Below are 18,597 nucleotides of genomic sequence, written 5' to 3'. Positions count from 1 at the left end.
CAATGGTTTCCCAAAGGTTAATTAAATGTGCATAAATACCTTAATTTCTGAGGAGGAACATGGAACCCCCGATCAGTTTGGCTATACCCAAGCAAAAGATACAGATGTCGCAGTACAATTCCTTGAGTTTTTGCCACTGACTTCTCACCCGTAGGAAATGCCTGAAATAAATGATATTAAGATGAAAAATTAAATTAAATAATGAACAAAAGAGATGACTAATACTTGGCAAGCCAACTCTAAATGCAATTTCTTCTTATTCTTTCATAAATATATACCATCAGCCAGTGACAGATCCAGGATAGAGAAAGGGAGGCTAAGTGGGGGGTAAACTTCCCCTAGCCCCTCTCTGAATCTGCCGATGGATTGTAACATACCAAAAGCATTTAAAATAGGCCCTAAGTTTAGAGCTAATTTGTATTTAAATTTGTTAAAGTAGGTAAATATATCGGCAAATAAAACTAAATACTTGCATAAACTTGCATAAAACAGCAACCTCCAAGAGTTTTGATTTTATCTAGTGTATGTTTTGACCCAATGGGGGTGGGGGGTTATAGCTCTCTTAGCCCCCCCCACCCCCTGCTACTGCCATCAGCTGAGAAAGAAATCAATTTCTTTACTATTTTTAAAATCTTCAACTATCTTTAAAATTTCAGTTCCAATGTTCTTCGAGTTAAGGCTTGTAACCATAAAACAAGCCTGCTTTCATGAGGTTACAATTTCCACCTTTTCCATCAAGTCATAAATGACTTCTCTTTCTCCACAGTGGGATGTCTTACCCTTTTATGCACGCAAAATCTTAAATGGTTCACTATTAATGACCACCAACAGAATGCAAAATAGCATAGATAATTTTCATTGAGAATGAACTAAAATATGAAAACTGAAAAAATTTGGAAATTTGGAATAAATCTTACTGAATTGCTAACAAAATTCTTTTCAAGTCCAAATGTGAGATCTTAGTTCTTCATAAAAACAAAGTGGTAAATCTAGCATTCACAAATTTCAGTCTGCAGAGAATTGATAGCAGAGGAGATGATAGGGTAGCTAAAGTAAGATCAGAAGGAATGATTTAATATGGCTCGAATTTAACTCCATTAAATATGCTGCTCTACCCTGATGAATGCAGCTTACAGTGAAGGACTGTATAAAGCTTAATTTTCGTAACATACATACATGTGCCCATATCTTCATGAATATGTACATTTCAGCATATAAGCAAAGTTTGATACAAATAATTGTTGACTTAGATCATTTTTGCAGCCATAAAATTTAGTATCATACCCCAGCAATATCTTTCACGAATAACCAACAAAATGTAAGTGTTATTCAAAGCATAATATTAAAAAGTAAAGGAAATTGGAAAGGGTTATCTTTTATGGCTCTTACTATCAATTATGAGATGCCACTGATAATTGACATCATCAAAAAAATACTCAATCTTCTTACTTACATTTTCCATTTGTAGCTCTAAAAGTTTCATTTCTAATGACCAATACTTATGTAGACAATAAAAATCTAAAATTATTGTAACAAACAGCCCATCAGCAAAATGATTTATCCCATCAGCATTTGAAATGATATTGAGATTAACATCATGGAAATCATGAATTCCCAAATTAAAAGAAAGCCATTGATATCCACTATTTTTTAATCTACACTCCACCTGTCGATTTCTGTAACAATAATGCCTGTTCGTTATTTGATCAATAGGCTGTTGGCTCCCTGTTCCTTGTCCGAGTGACAACCGCCAGATGACTGTTAGTAGTTTCTACATTGGAACCCCTTGTCTGTTTCATGTCTGTGAGAAGTGTTACTTGTCTGTTCTCTCCCTGTTGTGGGAAGCGCCATTCTCTGTTGGACTTACTCTGTTACTTGTTGGACCACAGCCAGTGAACAGGTAGGGGACTCTGTGCTTGACAGTTCACTGCCTGTTCATTAGGCTGTTAGATCCCTATTTGCTGTCCGAATGGCAACAAGAAGGCGACTGTTGGCAGAATGTAAATTGGAACGCCTTGTCTGTTTCATGTCTGTGAGGTGGTTATTTGCCTGTTATCTCCCAAGCAGTTCCTACTTTATTCCTTACCTGTTCGCTGTTGCTACTTTGTTACTAGGCAAGAAATAATTTACGTAAACATTGAATTTAAAGTTGAAATACATTTGAAATATTGTGAGAAAAACTTTTATTGTGCTTATCCACATCAGTTATAACAATCTTGAAAAGTTATCGAAAAGCAAGCTTTGCCATCATTAACAGAACAACCACTACACCAACAAATATTTCACAAGTGTTCATCAAAGAAAGACTTCCTTAAACGAATACAATTCTGGTTCTGCACTATGCCAATGTAATATGAGTGTTTCAAAAGAGAAACATGCCATTAATGTTTATGCATGAACATTATGATTTCACTCCACAAAAACAAATACAAGATACATAGTCCTCTGACAATGTTTGTGGGCTCTTATCGGCGACATAACACACATATGAATACTACACGGTTAATACAAATATTAGTAATCGCTCAAAAACTGAAGAGACGATAAATTAAAAAATGAACGCACTAAAGAACAAGTATCACATCGTGACTTTCACTATCACTGAATGGATGCACGAATTACTTAATTAAACGCTGCAGGGATTTAGCACAGGTTAAATAATACTCAAATAAATAAATGCTTTCCCCACAACCTACAACTTAATCACAATACAGTCGACCATGTGCACGTATACATGTACGGATAACAGTATCGGTGTTGTTTGCATTTGCTATCTCCAATAGGTAGGTGGCAGCACCATGCCAATCATATTTCCCTGCCTGTTGACAACCTGTTCACTGCTTTCTATTCGTAAACTATAGTGTGAAATGGACGATCAACCGGCCCCTTCCTGTTGAGTGCTAGTTCACTGTTGTCTGTTCGATCCCTGTCTGGTGAAACATTTAACCAACCATCCCCTGCCTGTAACTGGCGAAGTAAAGCATTTAACGTACATAAGCTGTGATAGCTGTTTTAATTTGAGTGCTCACTTCATTAGCCATCATCAATGGTTGGTGATAATGAATTCAAGCAGATATAATTTATGTTTAAGCAAATAAAATTTTCTTTGGGTTCAATTTAACTTCCTCGCACCCAATTAAATTGAGAAGGCACTATTGTTACAGAAAAAATAGGGTGTTTAGAGCCAGTTGATTGTTGTCTGTTCATTCCCTGTGGGGTGAAACATACTACCAACAAGGTGGTTTCCAATTATTTTTTTAATGCCTAAATCGAAAGATTATTACTCCTAAAGTAAATATTTCACACTTTTAGATGTTTAAATGACGATATCTATTTTTTGCGATTAAATGAAAAGTGAAAATTTTCGCGAAAATGCGACAGCTAAGTATGAATGCTGGGAAAAGCCTGTGTGACGTCATTCTGGTTCTGCCTGTCATTGTGAGAGGCCACCTTGGTGCAAGGCCTTGAGCACCGATATGATGTTGGCTGCTAGCAGGTAGCACTTGACTTAAATAAGGATTATTAATACCCTATCAAACAAAGGAAACTTTCTGACCATAGGCAATTTTAATAAGTGATTATTAAGAGATGCTGAAATGCCTGAGCTCTGTGCCTCATGCATGAATTGGTAATCTCAGACGATGAAAAACTCCTGACTATTCTACTCATATAGCATCTAGGTCCCTGTGACGTCACGTGGAGTGGCATTGCATGGCCACCAATCTGGCCTTTTTCAAATGAGGTTAAAATTGAGCATTAACATTCGTCTAAACTGGGATTTCTAAAACCAAATCATTTGTATATTATGAATACACTAATGGTGGATAACGAATTGCAATCAATGCCTTTCGTTTTCTTTAATGAAGGAAACTACCCTACTGGCCCCTATCTGTTGAGTGCCTGTTTACTGTTGTCTGTTCGTTCCCAGTTGAGAGCAGGGGCGGCTTCAGATTCAAAATTGATTCAAAAGAGTTCATGATCTGGCAAGAGAGGGGAATCTCCGGTGTAAACTTTTTGAAAATACCCAACTGTTACGCATTTTGGTGCTTAAAATTAAAATTTTTCAAATGCCAAAGTTTAAATTTTCATTCATCATGAGTAAATTCCATAAAGTGACGCCTCAAACCATCAACTTCCTTAAAATTTAATTTTTATTCTTAACAAATGATAAAATTGAACAATTTAAGAAGTTCAAATTAACAATGGAGAAAAATGAATAGCAAAAAATATTAAACTAATAAAAATTTGAAAATTTTAGATAAAATTTTAAGGGGGGCCACGACCACCCGAGACCCCCCTAAATCCGCCACTGGTCGGGAGAAGCCGACAGCCAAATAGTACCCACCTGTTGTCTGTTCACTGTTGTCCATTCGTTCCCTGTGTGGTGAAACATTCAACCAACCGGCCCCTGTCTATTGAATGCCTGCTCACTGCTGTTTGTTCGTTCCCTGTGTGGTGAAACTATTACTATTGTCCCCAAAATGCTTGTTGCCTGTCTGTTAAGGAACAAGCTGCAAACAGAGTACAAACTGTTGGAAGGCTGTTCTTAAGTTGTTCCTATTTGTGTGTGGCCTGAGATTGTTCGTAGGCTGTTCATTCTCTGTTCATTACATTTTCAACAGGCTATCAACAGACTTCAAAAGGACAGGGAACAGGCATTATTGTCACAGAAATCCACAGGGAAGGGTTTAGCTCATCAGGGAAACTAAAATCCAATATTCTCGAACTTAATCTTTTTCCTAAACCCTCTTTCCCTCTTTTGACATTTTTTTGTTGTGAATAATCAATAGGCCCATTTCCTTCCCTTGGTTCTTCCACTCCACCCTGAAAGGTGTATGTAACTCAAAAATATTTGGAGTATTTTTACCCTTATTAGGTGACAAAACCTTGCTCTTTGGGAGGATTTTAAGAGTGCAAAAATACCATGAATTTTTTTACGACATAGATCAAACAATAGCATCTCAAGTAAAGGGTGGTTAATAATCAAATACAGTAAAACCCCGTATTTGCGTTATCGGAATTTACGTTTTCCCGCAAATTGCAAGTTTTTTTCTGGGTCCCGTCATATTTCCTATCTCTCCAATGTAAATAGAACCCTGTATTTACGCCGTGTTTTTTTCGTTTTCCCGCCATGTGCATCACGACGTGCCGACTAAAAAAAAATTTTTTGCGCACTTAAACAATTAATCGCGCATATCAGCCCTTAAAAACTGTCTTTTGGCTTCCTTTCGCGCATTTATATTTAGAAATCCAAGAGAGAGAGACGTAATGAGAACTATTTTCGGGAAGAATTTGAATGTGGCGGGACAGAACGCCACCAACGTCGGAAAGTTGAACTACGTCATCTCGTTTTCTGTCAGCGGCGAAAAGATTCACGATATGAAAGTAGGTGTTTTGAGCAATCAAGCTATGTATTAATTATAATGCAAGAACTCCTGAAGGAATGTTGACAATAATCATGTAGTCGATAATATGATACGAGAGTTTGAAAGGAAACCAGACGTGATAAACTATAAAACTTGGCCGACAACTGGGATCATTTGCGCTGACTTCATTCAACAGTTGCGTAGCAATTATAGGTTAATTAAATACTTAAAAAAAAACTTATTTAAACTTGAATTATCCCATTCAAATAGCAGTGTATCGCAAACTATTGTAACTTTAAAAAATTATGAAGTCCCATGACTGTTTGTACTATACGCATTTGATCGCCGAGGGGTAGTTCAGATACTCGTGTGTTGCCGAGTTACCCTCAATTCGAATGGGAAATAGAATTGATCCGGCTTGAAAATGGAAATTCGAGGTGAAAAACGGACATTTTTAATTGACGAGAAAATGAAAATTTTAGAGATAGTTGATTCCCACACCGGAACCCGCATCGATTCAAACGCTGGCGAAGCAACTCGAATGTTGAGACTGGCAATCCGATCGGATTTCCAGTCTCAACATTCAATACCGTGGTGAAAAATCGTGATGCCATTGTAAAATATGCAAACCAGTGCGGACATTTATCAAAAAAGAGAATATATGTGAAGAATTCCAGGTAAGAATAAATGGAACGAATTCTAAAAGAGTAGTTTTTAGGTGCAAGATCATCAAATGTCCCTGCAAATGGTGTCATCTAAAGGCCTGTTTACATAGTACATTAACCCGTACAAGTTAATGTCTAAATTATGAACACGAAAATGCACCGTGCATTCACCCAACTTGTGCGTATGCATGAACAGAAAATAGAACCTGTTCAAATTTGGTTCATGCATTCATAGTCGGATTTAGGGGCAGGGGACGTGCCCCCCCAGATGCTTAAAAAAATAGACAAAATTTGAATACGGTTATCATAGGAGGATCTATGCCCAGTGAGAAATGGGTGGTGGAATCCACGTGGAGATGTAACGTGGATACCACGTGTTTTTGGTCGTGGAATCAACGTGGAACCCACGTGGAAATTTGGTGAAAAAATTAAAACAGCAGTAGGTGCTGTCCTAAAACCATTAAAACCTCAACCACTCTATATCTAAACCTTCTATATATGTGTCTACGATTTTTCATGTGCTCTCATGGCTGCCTTTCCACGAATTATATAAAAATAGAATGTGCGATACATTTTCACATAACTAGCGTGGTTTCAGGATGATAAATGACGCAATGTCACCAGAGAGTTAAGTTCCACAAATTAGAAATTCTGTTTAACATTTTATGCTAATCACCACGAATCCACTTGAAATCAATGTGGATTCCACGTGGGTCCAACCACTCAATATCCACCACCACCAAATATCCACCACTCAACGTGGATTCCACGTGGGTTCCACGTGGATTCCACCACCCATTTCTCACTGGGTGGGAGGGGGGGCACGTGCCCCCCCAGACACTTAAAAAATATGCAAGATTTTTAATACGGTCCGGTTATCATTGCGTTCGTTTTGTATAACGTGGTATCATTGCGCCTCCAGAACAAAATCACGGCATTGCTTGTGCCCCCCAGAAAGAAATCTTGGATCCGCCCCTCATGGTCATCATTACGTTCGCTTTGTTTTGTATATTACTCAAGGAGGCTCAATCATTTAATTCAATAAGAATAACTTTGATATAAAAATAAAGAGAATTTTGTAAAGTCATTGTTATATCTTGTTTTTAATCTCAATTAAGACAAGATCTTTTGCCTGTCAGGCCCTCTGTGCCCCTCCCAGAAAAAAATCCTGCATCTGCCCCTGCCTACATTCGTACATGTCCCGTTCCGGTCCACAAAAATCATTCATGCAAGCAGAAATTAACACGTACGTGCTAATGTATTGTGTAAACAGGCCCAAAGGCCCTTGAGAAAAGGTATTTCCCAACAAGATTGGGAATCGAAGATTCCACGGCATCTATAATGGTTGGTTGGATAGATTCAAAAATAGGTACAGTCTTGTATATAAGATGGTGAGTGGTGAAAGCAAAGATGTTAACATAGAGACAGCAACTCAGTGGAAAGAATCTGAATATATTAGAGTTCTGAAAGGTTACAGCCCAAAAGATGTTTTCAGTGCAGACAAAACAGGATTATTTTTTAATTTTTGCTGCCAGCAAAAACACTGTGCTTCAGAGGGAAACAATGTTATGGCATAATGCCTAGTGAACAATTAAAAAATTAACATTTCCAAAGCCAATATATGAATAAAAGTGAAAATTCTCTATTTCCCACTATTTGCATTTTCCCGCAATTTACACTTTTTTTCTTGGGTCCCTAGAAAAGTGTAAATAAGGGGTTTTACTGTAATTATAATTTCGTTAAGAAATTAAAATAAGGGCACATAACATTCATTCAATGAACTTACCTGATCAGACCTTGACAGGAACTGCATTAAAAGAAACACAAGTAAATGCATAGTTTCATGATCAGCCTCTTCAAATTCAATAACACGCTGTAAATAACCTATTATCTGGCTGTCCTCAATTGATGTAATTGACTGAATGTGACCATCTGCAAATAAAAATTACAAATGAAATGTAAACATTAAGAAGAACAGTGTGGTATACTTGAACAGCTTCTACATCAATTGATATTTTTTAAGCTTGTTGACATGAGTGCAGGAAAATAAATGTAAATAAAGGAAAATTAGCCCATTATTGCCAATAATTAGTTGATGGTATCTTTGGTTACAAAGTCCACAAAATAATAAATGTTTGGGACATTTGGAGGAGTAGAAACTCTCATCTATGAACCTCTAATTTACGATGTTTATGCTGTACAGACGTCTCCCATTTATACAAACTACTAGCCCAGTCCTGATCTTAGGGAAAACTGTGAAACAGCCTTCACTCTGGGGAACCTCAATTTCATTGATTTAAGAAGTAGGTACATATGTAGCTGGTCCCAGAGTGAATTCACCTTCATTTTATGAAGTTTAGGGGTTCATCAGGTGCCCATGACAATGGAGGAAGCTGCCCCATCAGCAAATCGAAACAAGTGCGGCAAAATTTTCCACCACATCGACAAAAGTAGAGATAGGTCAAAAAGAACCGAACTGCCAAAACGAACTATTCTCTATAATGAACCGGTTATAAAATGAACAGTTCTCTAAAACTCCATCTTAGCTTACTCCATCAAGTGCGTGGAGGCTACAACACATGGCGGGTAGGATGCAGACCATCCAAGGCCACCAAAGTACGCCATAGACGACCGAGCCCCTCCCCTTCTTTATCTATCATTCCCCTCCATCCACGAAAAAGAACAGGATATCTGCTGAACGGTTTGAACACTCTAATATTTCAAACGGGTATTCAAATTATTAGGTTTGTTTTTTATCTTTCACGTCATAAAATCAACAACATAAAGCATTTCTAGGAATTCTACCATAAATAACCACTGAAAACATTTTTAAAAAAGGCCACTAAAGACAAAAAAGAGCCGTGGAAACAAATGAAAATATTTTTTGAAACTTCTTAAAAAAGGTTTGGGATTCCAGAATTTGATACTATGAAGTGATAATTTTCCAGTCCCGCTGACTTCATACAATTGAGAGCTTACTGAACATTCTTAGTTTTTTATTCCTTTAAGTTGTATCCGAAAGTTAAGTCACCAGCTTTAGCACTGATGATTTACTGTCCACCTTATTTATGCAGATACAGCTCACATAAATAATAAATACTAGCTACTTTCTATGAAAGGATTTCAAACTGTCTCAACATGCAGTAAAGGCTGAATCATAATATCACACTTCGAAAAAATATGAATATGCAGCAAAAATACATTTATGCATAGTAGACACAATTAAGCATTTACAATAAAGCCTGGAGATCTAAAAACTTACCAAGACCAAACCGGGAGCTCTTTCTTTTAAGGATGGGGGCAGAATACTGCCGGCTATATACTTTTTCTGTGGATAAGAAGTTAAAAAAGTAGAAATAGATTATCAGCAAAATTTGTAATCAACAGTATTCAACACTTACAGTGCTGACGTTAGCACTGTAGATCTATACCCTAGAGCTGGACATTTTCAATACATTTGTGTTATTTCATAACAGCCAACCTTTGATTCAAGGAATAGGTGTTTTGCATCATTTTAAAGAACAAATTTTGCTTTTGTTTTTTTCATTTGTTTGTTCAGAGGTTAAAACCACTTCGTTAAAAAATAGCAAACTAAGAATTTTTCAAAAGATGGATGGCGTAATAGTATGCCCATAGCATGCAAAGTAATACAGAGAAATCACTCTTGAAATGAAATTGTGGCAGACAAAACAGAACTTACATTGCTTCCACGATTTATTTAGAAGAATACAATGCTTTTGATGGCAAAAAACTAGAGGTATATCACTGAATAAATTGCACAAAAAGTTTATCATCCAAGAGCATGATCAAAAAGCTGAAATCCATGCCAGAATTTCCAAATATATACCACTTTAATGACAAAAATATTTTCACCGAAGCACTTAAGCTGCTTAAATAAACAGCTGTATGTAGCCATTAGTAATATATGCTATCAGCAGTCACATCCAAAAGAGACAAAATCAGATCATTTTATTGTGACAGCAATCAAAATTTTGCCACTACAGAAGTCCTGTTGCTTTATAATTAAACAAACTTTCCATTAACATAATCTTTTACTGCCTTATGAATTGTACGAAGTCCAAAAAAATATTTTAAAGATGTACAGTAAAACCAGCTTGAAACCATTAGGCAAAAACAACCATTTGGGAAACTATGTAAAATTTATTTACTAAACTATTTAACATTGCTTTATTATTTACTTCATTCCTATAGATAGAAATTAAACCAAGGTATTTCTCCATTTTTTCATCACTCAGGCAATTATCTCTCTCTTGCTAGTAGAAAATTTAAACGGGTTATTTAGTAGAAAAAAATATTACAGTGAAATCTCGATCTATCATTCTTCTTGGGGATGGATGAAAAAAACGATGAATGTGGGAAAATGATCAATGCATCAATGTGGGAATGTTTGGCTAGTTTGCCTATGTCCCAGGAAAAGTAGGATTTTTGTGAATTATGATATTCATTAATGGATTCAAAGAAGATTTTAGCTGATTACATGAATATTATTACTTTATCGAAACACTTGGGTTATATTGTTGATTCGACTTACATCTCTTTCAAATATCCTTAAGGAACACGCCACCCTGCTAAAAAATGTTTACACTATTTGAAATGTTCCTTTCTAACAATAGGGTAGTTTCCTTCATCAAAGAAAACGAATGGCATTGATTGCGATTCGTTACCCACCACTAGTCTATTCATAATATACAAATTATTTCGTTTTAGAAATACCGGTTTAGACGAAAGGCAACGGTCCATTTTTATCCTTATTTCAAAAGGGCCAGATTGGCGCCCATGCGATGCCACTCCACGTGACGTCACAGGGACCTAGTTTCTATACGAGAAGATAGGAGTTATACATCGTCTGAGGTTACCAATGCATGCATGAGGCGTAGAGCTCAGGGAAACATGTCTTAATAATCACTTATTAAAACTGGCTAAGGTCGGAAAGTTATCTTCGTTTCATAAGGTATTAATAATCATTATTTATGCCAAGCGCTACCAGTCAGCAGGGTACTCAGCTACCCGCTAGCATCCTACATCGTATCAGCGCTAAGCCTCGCCTCAAGGTCACCTCACAGGGCGGCAGCGGGAACCAGAAATACGTCACACGGAGAGATTTCCCGGCATTCATACTTGCGCGTCGCGTTTTCGCGCGCTTGAAATTTTTCACTTTTCATTTTATCGCGAAAAATAGATATCGTCATTTAAAAATCTAAAATCGTGAAATACGTACTGCAGGAGTAATATCTTTCGATTTAGGCAATAAAAAAATAATAGGAAACCACCCTATTAAATTTTAATATGATTGAGGCAATGTGTAATGCGTTAACAATGCTGCGTTAATTGTCAGCGGCACGCCCACCTGACCTTCAGCTTCATCCCACTTCTTGTTTTCACCAGGTATCTCGATCTACCCCAACCCCTGCCGTCATGTGCTAGCGGAAATACCGAGGCATTCTGCAATATTCACGTGCTTCTAGCCTGGATTCTTTTCTTCATCTTCAATTATTTTCCGTCCATCTTTTAAAGTTCTCAATTGTTTCTTCGAAAGATCCATAGTCCGAAAACGAATAAAAATAAAACTAATAGAAATGAAGCCGGACTTATTGAACCCACATGGAAAACACACTTGCTGGTTTTAAGTCAACCCAACCTGGAAAGTACGGCACCACTCGTATGAGGTGAAGTTCGGCACTAATGCTATCGTGTACAGCGTAAGCAGAGCTTACTACAGAGGGTGAAGCATGAACATATGACTGCACAATGAAATTTTTTGTCCTAGAGATAAGGCAACTTACCCACTCAATTCTAACAATTACTAGTGTAGCTCTAGATGAGCATATGAATTCAGATTGCTAGTATGGAGAAACAAAATATACTGAGAGGACAACGCTTCGTTAGCAACTCTGACAAGTGTGACTTGTAGCATAACTTGTAAATTGTAATCTGATGCCCTGTTTTTGGAAAAAATGCCACATCAACTGCCAAGAAGCTCACAATCAGCTGCGAGGATATCGAGATTCGCCAGAAATCACCATTGTATTATTCCAACCATTTCCTTGCTTAAACTGCTTAAATAATGTTAGAAATATGTCGTGTTTGGTATCATTCTTTTTTGAATTACGTGCACATTAATAGTATTTCAATCTAATAAAAGTACAAATTGCCAAAATTTATTGCTAGACACCTTTTGAGCTAATAGGTGATTCATGCAGCAGTTGAACTCCAGAAACTGGGAACTCTCAAGGAGATAGTCTGAAAATTTTCAGAGAGGGAGAAGAGAATTGGAGAGGCGTGAAACATGTTTCTATAGTTCTCATGTAACTTGATATTTTCTTTCGAAGCTAAGGTCTTCGTAATACGATCCCTGCGTGAGCTGGGACCTTTTTTTTCGGAGAAGAAGAAAGCTTCAGAGGGGGGGATGTGACTGCTGGATGGAGGGGGATAGTAGATCTTGGTAAATGAGCTAATATGACTATCCCACAGCACTCAGCTTCTCCCTACAGTAGTTCAATCTCCTGGAGGTGTCTGTTGTTATTAGCCACAAATAACATGTTGTAAACACTTCTAATTTTCGTCTAATGATGGATGTGGGAAAATGATACTTCAGGGAATGATATATGTGGGAAAAAATTACATTGTGTAATGAAAATTTATTTGGGACCAGGAACAGCGAGAGATGAATGCGGGAAAACGATCAATGAGGGAACAATAGATCGGGGTTCCACTGTTTTTAGAATGAAATACATAATAGTCTTTAATTGGAGCAACAAGCCTTATTCACCAAGCAGAGGATACTAACCTTGTTTGTCAGTTCTAGGAACCATTGATGCTGGGGCAGACATTGTTCTCTTGTAAGGCCACTTAGTTCCAAAACTGGCAGAGAGCGTTTTGACCGGAGGCTGAGATAGAGCTTCCTGAGCACGGTTAAGTTTTCTAATGAATGTTTCACTCTTAAGATCAGTATTTCGAAGGTCTGAAAGAATAAAAGTAGGAAATGTGTAAAAATTATTCTTAAGATTTAACTTAGCAAGTGTGCTTTATGAATATTTATTTTGAAATTAGATATGTGACATAAGTGGGGATGGACGGATCCAGAATTTTTTTGGATCCAGATCCAAATCTGATCTTCAGTTATTTTCAAATGCATTTTTAATTTCCTGCAATAAAACTCTTGGGCATTTGCTCATAAATATCAGAAATTACTTTTATTGAAATTATTTACGTCCACGCACTGTGTAACGTGGCTCCAGATGTGCAATTGGATTTTGAAACCCATAATTTTCTTGTAGGAAATATGTAACTTAAATGTAAATGTAAAAAGGACTTGTGTGTCAAGCATAGATGCTTCAGTAGTGGTGATATGGATTTGCGCTTCCTTGTGATTGCCTCGTTCTTGGAGTCTTCCATGTATACTGGATCTATACTCCAAGAACTATTTAACCATTCATTAAAGATGGTCAAGATAACAAGAAAAAAATTAATTATCTGATTAATATATTATTAAATTAAATTGGAACTGTGCAACCTTCAACACAATAAACAACGTTTAGAACAACTTACATGTCTCATACGGCATGTTGGGGGAATTATAACAGTACAGGACAGCCACTCAGCGAGAGGAAGGCAGCATGTGAATAAAGAAGAGGTGGAGGAGAAGGAGCATGCTCCTTCAGTCTTTCAAGTGATGAGGATATGAACGAGGGAATCAAGGTATGAACACGCATTATCTTGAAGTTTTGTGATGCACTGCTTTCACGGAAAAGCCAGGTTAGCTATGTGATTTATACAGTTTGCTTTTCAAGTCAGTCTCATCTTGTTTGAGTGCGCTCATACTACACTTGTTTCTTTGAAAATAGTGCCTTTCGGACAGTGTTGAACATTTTTCAAGCCAAGCAACCCAATAGGAGACTCACCTAACAGTAGGCATCATAAAACATGGAGAATTGAAGCAGGTAGGCCGAAAAAGATCAGTTGGTGAGACGGGGGAGGGAGGAAACACGTTTCTATAATTCTAGTGTAACTTAATATTTTCCTTCGAATCTACCTATTTATTGTCTGTGTGGTCTGGGAGAGGAGAAAACCGTCAGAGGCATGGGTGAAGGGCTGATGAAGGGCCAAGGGAGGGGGTTAGAGGTATTGTAAAATCTACGATCTAGTTACTGCTGACATGGTTACTATCCTACGGCACTGAGGTTACCTCGATGGGTGTTCAATCTCTTGGGAAGATTCACACACTGTGCTTAACGTATTTTGCATTAAAATTTTCCACGGCTGAAATTCTAATGCATAATCTATGTGAGAGCTTTTTAACGAAATGGTTCATGAGTAGGACAAGTGTTGCAGTGCATCGGCCCATGTGAAGAGAGAATCTAAACTCTTTCCACTCCCTCTCAAAGTAAGCTGCATTCACTGAAGCATTACTTAAAATTTTTGGATCTAGATTTGATTTATTCAGCAAATTGGATCCAATTTCATTATCTGGTGAAGTGCATTATCCGCAGATATTAGGATTTGATTCCATTATCCAGTGAAGTGTATTACCCACCGATTTTCGGATGCGATGTATCCGATCTGAGCATCCCTAGACATAAATGATTACACAGGTGCAAAAGCAGTTATACTATCAAGGGAATTGAGAAAATGAATAAAAGGAAATTCATATGCTAACTATATTTTTTAAACTTACCTCTAAGATAAGATATTTCATCTCCACCACTCTTCTTCAGATTTATTTGAGCTTCAAGGAAAAGGGTATCAAATCGATTAAGAAAAAATTCCCAAGTGAGAATGCCCCTTCGGTCTGAGAGTGAGTTATGAAGCTGATATAAAGTCTGTAGCACCATGGGTCTATCAACTATTACCAAATCAAATTGAGTTTCCAGGCACATTATCAATGACTGCAAAAGAAGTTATTGTATTGATTAATTTGATTATGACCATAGAGATTTAGCACAGAGAAAGTTGGGCACTTATGACTTTGGACACAATGGTAATTGCTAATCAATAAATGAAAGTTTATTGATGGATCCATCAATCATTAATATAACAGGTCAGGTTGAGATAAAATATCAATACACATCTCCCCATTCAGCCAAGCCCTGTTTTATTTTGAGCTGAAAATTTACTTTAATTTTAGCTAACACAACTGAGTGATCCACTCATTTGACATTGGAAAAAACTTATGGGTAGATGGCATTGAATCTTTCATGGAAACTTGTGCTGAACAGAGCATTACTATACAGAAACAAGCCAACTATGTAGACGGTATGTGAAACGTTTCAAACAACTTTCAATTTTGCGGGAAGTAGTGAATCTTATGTGGAATAGTATTTTTACCAGAACCATAGGAAGAAAGTTTGATTCACTAGATACTTTAAAATCCACTTCTTTAGTGAGTTGAATCTTAAAATCAATAAGCCATAACACCATTTATTGTATTACCTGCAGTAAGAATCTATACCTACCCTGATAGCTCGATCATGGATGGTACCCAGGTAAAGCGTAGCACGCTGAGCTACCTGAACATTTAAATCATCCATACTGGACACCAGATGGCAAAATGCATTTGCCAGAGCTAACTGTAGAGGTACAACGCCACGCAAGGGACTTGCATCCATAAAACGGGCAATTACTGTCACTCGCTCCACTGTTGTAATAAGGGGAGAACAATAACTCTCATAAATAAGATTTTGAATACATACGATTTTCACAATTTTCACTGGACATAATTCAGTGTCTGCACAAGAGAAATTCATAAAAGCCATTTTCCACTTAACTTGCATAGTCTATTCAGTAAAACACAAAGCATTTCTTCTATTTAAAAACAAATGTTGCCACAAAGCATTATGTACCTTGAATTCAGGAATTGAATTATCATGAAGTATCTAGAAGATGATGAAATTCAATTTCATTGAATAACTTGTAGGAATATTACATAGGTGTAAACCTGCTGTGCAAGTTTCAACTTTAAGAGATTAGAGCAAGATAAAAGTAGCAACACACACATACTTGCGTAACCACATAAGCCCTACCTCCTAGGGTTGGAAGTACTGAATTAGGCTCACTGAATTAGTTGAATTAGTTATTGGATATTGAAAAATAGATTAAAATAGTATTTCATGAAAACTAAACAAACTTACCAGCAGAAAATCTTACTCTCCAATCTGTTGAATGGAACTGCTCTTGCATTAGTGTCCAGAAAACATCTGACCCAGCTGGTAAGGTCACACAGTGTAACAGTAATGGCACAGCAACTTCACATATGTGAGAGTGCTCAGCATTAAGTAGCTCCCAGAAACTAAAATACAGAAAAAAATGAGTTATCAACAGTGGCAGAGGGCAAACTGAAAAACACATCACACTAGGTTATGAAAATATTGCTGGTTTAAAATAAATGTCAATTTCGTTTAAGGCATAAAAACAAAGCCTCCATAATTAAGTATTATAAAAAGAGACTTAATTATGTATTCCATAACTAAGCCTCTTTTTAAATTTTTCATCTTTCATCATCATATTTCATCCAAGGACATTATAAATAATTGAAAATAATGATAATTAATTTCATATCATAATAAAAAATTCATAAATTAGATGAGGCATCATACTTTCTGATGAGAAGGTTTTCTTGACACCATATTAGAAAACCACGGTGATCTCTAGCTGCAGCAGTGAACGCATCACCATGAAGACAAAGAGCATGCAAACAGCGCAGCAGATGATAAACAACCTCCTTCTCTATTTCTTCCTGCTCTGCTGCTTCAACTTCCTAAAAAAATATAAGGAAATCTTATTTTCCAATTATCTATGAGTATGTCCATGCTCACAGTGCAATAGCGAACAAATAGATTTCCCATGAAATACCTGTTTCAAGCAAAATTGAAAGATAAAAATAAAAACTATTGATAAAAGATGGCAATAGCAGATACATTGATAAAGTGACTGAAATCAATATGTAATTTGCAAGGTTACTTTGTGGAATTGTGACAAGATAGATTAATAAGTAAACTTTGCTGTATACCAACAGCATTTATTAAGAGACTCGACCAGTTTCAACCTTTTCAGGTTATTATTATGAGGTGAACAAATAGATACACAGATTGGGCAGTATAACACTTATGTAGGGTCTCACCACTGAAGAGGGGCACGTGGGGGGTAAAATGGGGGAAATTCAGGGATGGTGGAAAGTGATTGGGAAGCCATGAAAATGAGGGCGGAAGGAAGGTCAAGAAACGTAAGTGAACAAACAAACAACTGGTGGTCACTGAAAACATATCTGGTTATGGGGGTGGTGGTGGAGGGACAGGATTTAAATAGAAGGGTATGGGGTCATAAGGGATTACCTCATTTAACAAATCTTTCCAATACAGTGTGTCCTCGTTTAACGTCGTCCCGTTTAACGTTGTTTCACGATAACGTTGTCCAAAAATTGAAACCCTTGATCATTTAACGTCGTTATTGCTTCGCGATAACGTTGTTCAAATTATGCGCGACGAAAAAAAAATGAATGGCGATTAGGACGCAAGCGCATCTGATGTATAGTAAATATTACTATATTAATGCGATTGGTAATTTTTGTTCGACAGAAAAGGTTGGCGTGGGGAGCGTATGTTAAATATGCATCTGAGCGAATAATTATCGCCTCATTTACCCATTATCCGTATATTTTTCTGATGCCAACCGAAAAAAATGTCCACGAAGAAGAGTGGCTATCCTGGTGGTTCTTCAGACGTGAAGAAAAAACGGCGATATTAGAACAAAAACTTGGTATTATTGAAAGAATTGAAGAAGGTGCAACTGCTGGAGAGATCAGTCGAGTTTTAGGTTTGCAGGTCGAGTTTTTGCAATTAAAATTTCTTCTGTTACTGAAAATATCGATGTTTCGCCATTAAAATACTTTCTTTTTAGTTTTTATATTTCATTTAATAATGCCTTCTTCCCAACCTTTTCGTTATGAAAATTCGTTTCGTTTCGAATTAATCGTTATCATGCTGAAGTGAATAATCGGTAATGAATGTTTCTCGCAATTTCCGCCGGGTTAAAGAATTCATATCATCACGAAAATTGACTCGCCCTTCATCCTCGTGCTTCCGAATGTAAGATTCAGATTTTTTTTCATTTTGGCCTGATTCAGGTGTCTCCCGATTGGTCACGAAGTCTGCTTAAAGTTACGGCTCCGATAATTAGCCTCCTTGGATTCTCGCCCAGGAAATTCTGGATTCTTTACGAAGAAATGGATTGTTAGGAACCAATTTAAATTTTTTACATTGTTTCTTATGGGAAACACTGCATCGTTTAACGTTGTTTCGCTTAACGTCGAGTTTTTCAGGAACGAATCAACAACGTTAAACGAGGACTCACTGTATATTCTTTCAGATATGATAATATTTCAAAGTTCTTCATAAAATCCATTTCATTCCTTTTGCCATAAATATATAAAAGTTTTGGGATAAAATCAGAATAATGGTAGTTTTATAAAAAATGTTTGGCAAACACAGATTTGTTATAACAATTTCAAAAAGACTTAAAATGTTCAGATTTATGAAAGATTATTTTTTTAC

The 18,597-nt window shown here is 36.8% G+C and overlaps 1 protein-coding gene across 5 annotated transcripts in view; it reads right to left on the bottom strand.

The window, feature by feature from the left end:
* LOC124170492 (protein unc-79 homolog) overlaps positions 1-18,597 on the bottom strand; it is a 175,155-nt gene that overhangs the window by 76,272 nt on the left and 80,286 nt on the right. For all 5 annotated transcript variants that reach the window (XM_046549237.1, XM_046549239.1, XM_046549242.1 and 2 more), the window contains 8 exons: positions 16,645-16,805; positions 16,180-16,337; positions 15,505-15,686; positions 14,727-14,937; positions 12,840-13,013; positions 9,294-9,359; positions 7,818-7,963; positions 40-161 (listed from right to left, as the gene is read on the bottom strand). In XM_046549237.1, coding sequence (XP_046405193.1) covers positions 40-161; positions 7,818-7,963; positions 9,294-9,359; positions 12,840-13,013; positions 14,727-14,937; positions 15,505-15,686; positions 16,180-16,337; positions 16,645-16,805 — 1,220 coding nt within the window. The remainder of the gene's footprint in view (positions 1-39; positions 162-7,817; positions 7,964-9,293; positions 9,360-12,839; positions 13,014-14,726; positions 14,938-15,504; positions 15,687-16,179; positions 16,338-16,644; positions 16,806-18,597) is intronic.

This window comes from Ischnura elegans, chromosome X (assembly GCF_921293095.1).
Source record: "Ischnura elegans chromosome X, ioIscEleg1.1, whole genome shotgun sequence".
In the NCBI taxonomy this organism is placed as follows: domain Eukaryota; kingdom Metazoa; phylum Arthropoda; class Insecta; order Odonata; family Coenagrionidae; genus Ischnura; species Ischnura elegans.
The sequence above is the reverse complement of the archived record's forward strand: the minus strand, read 5'-3'. Positions and strand labels throughout refer to the sequence as shown.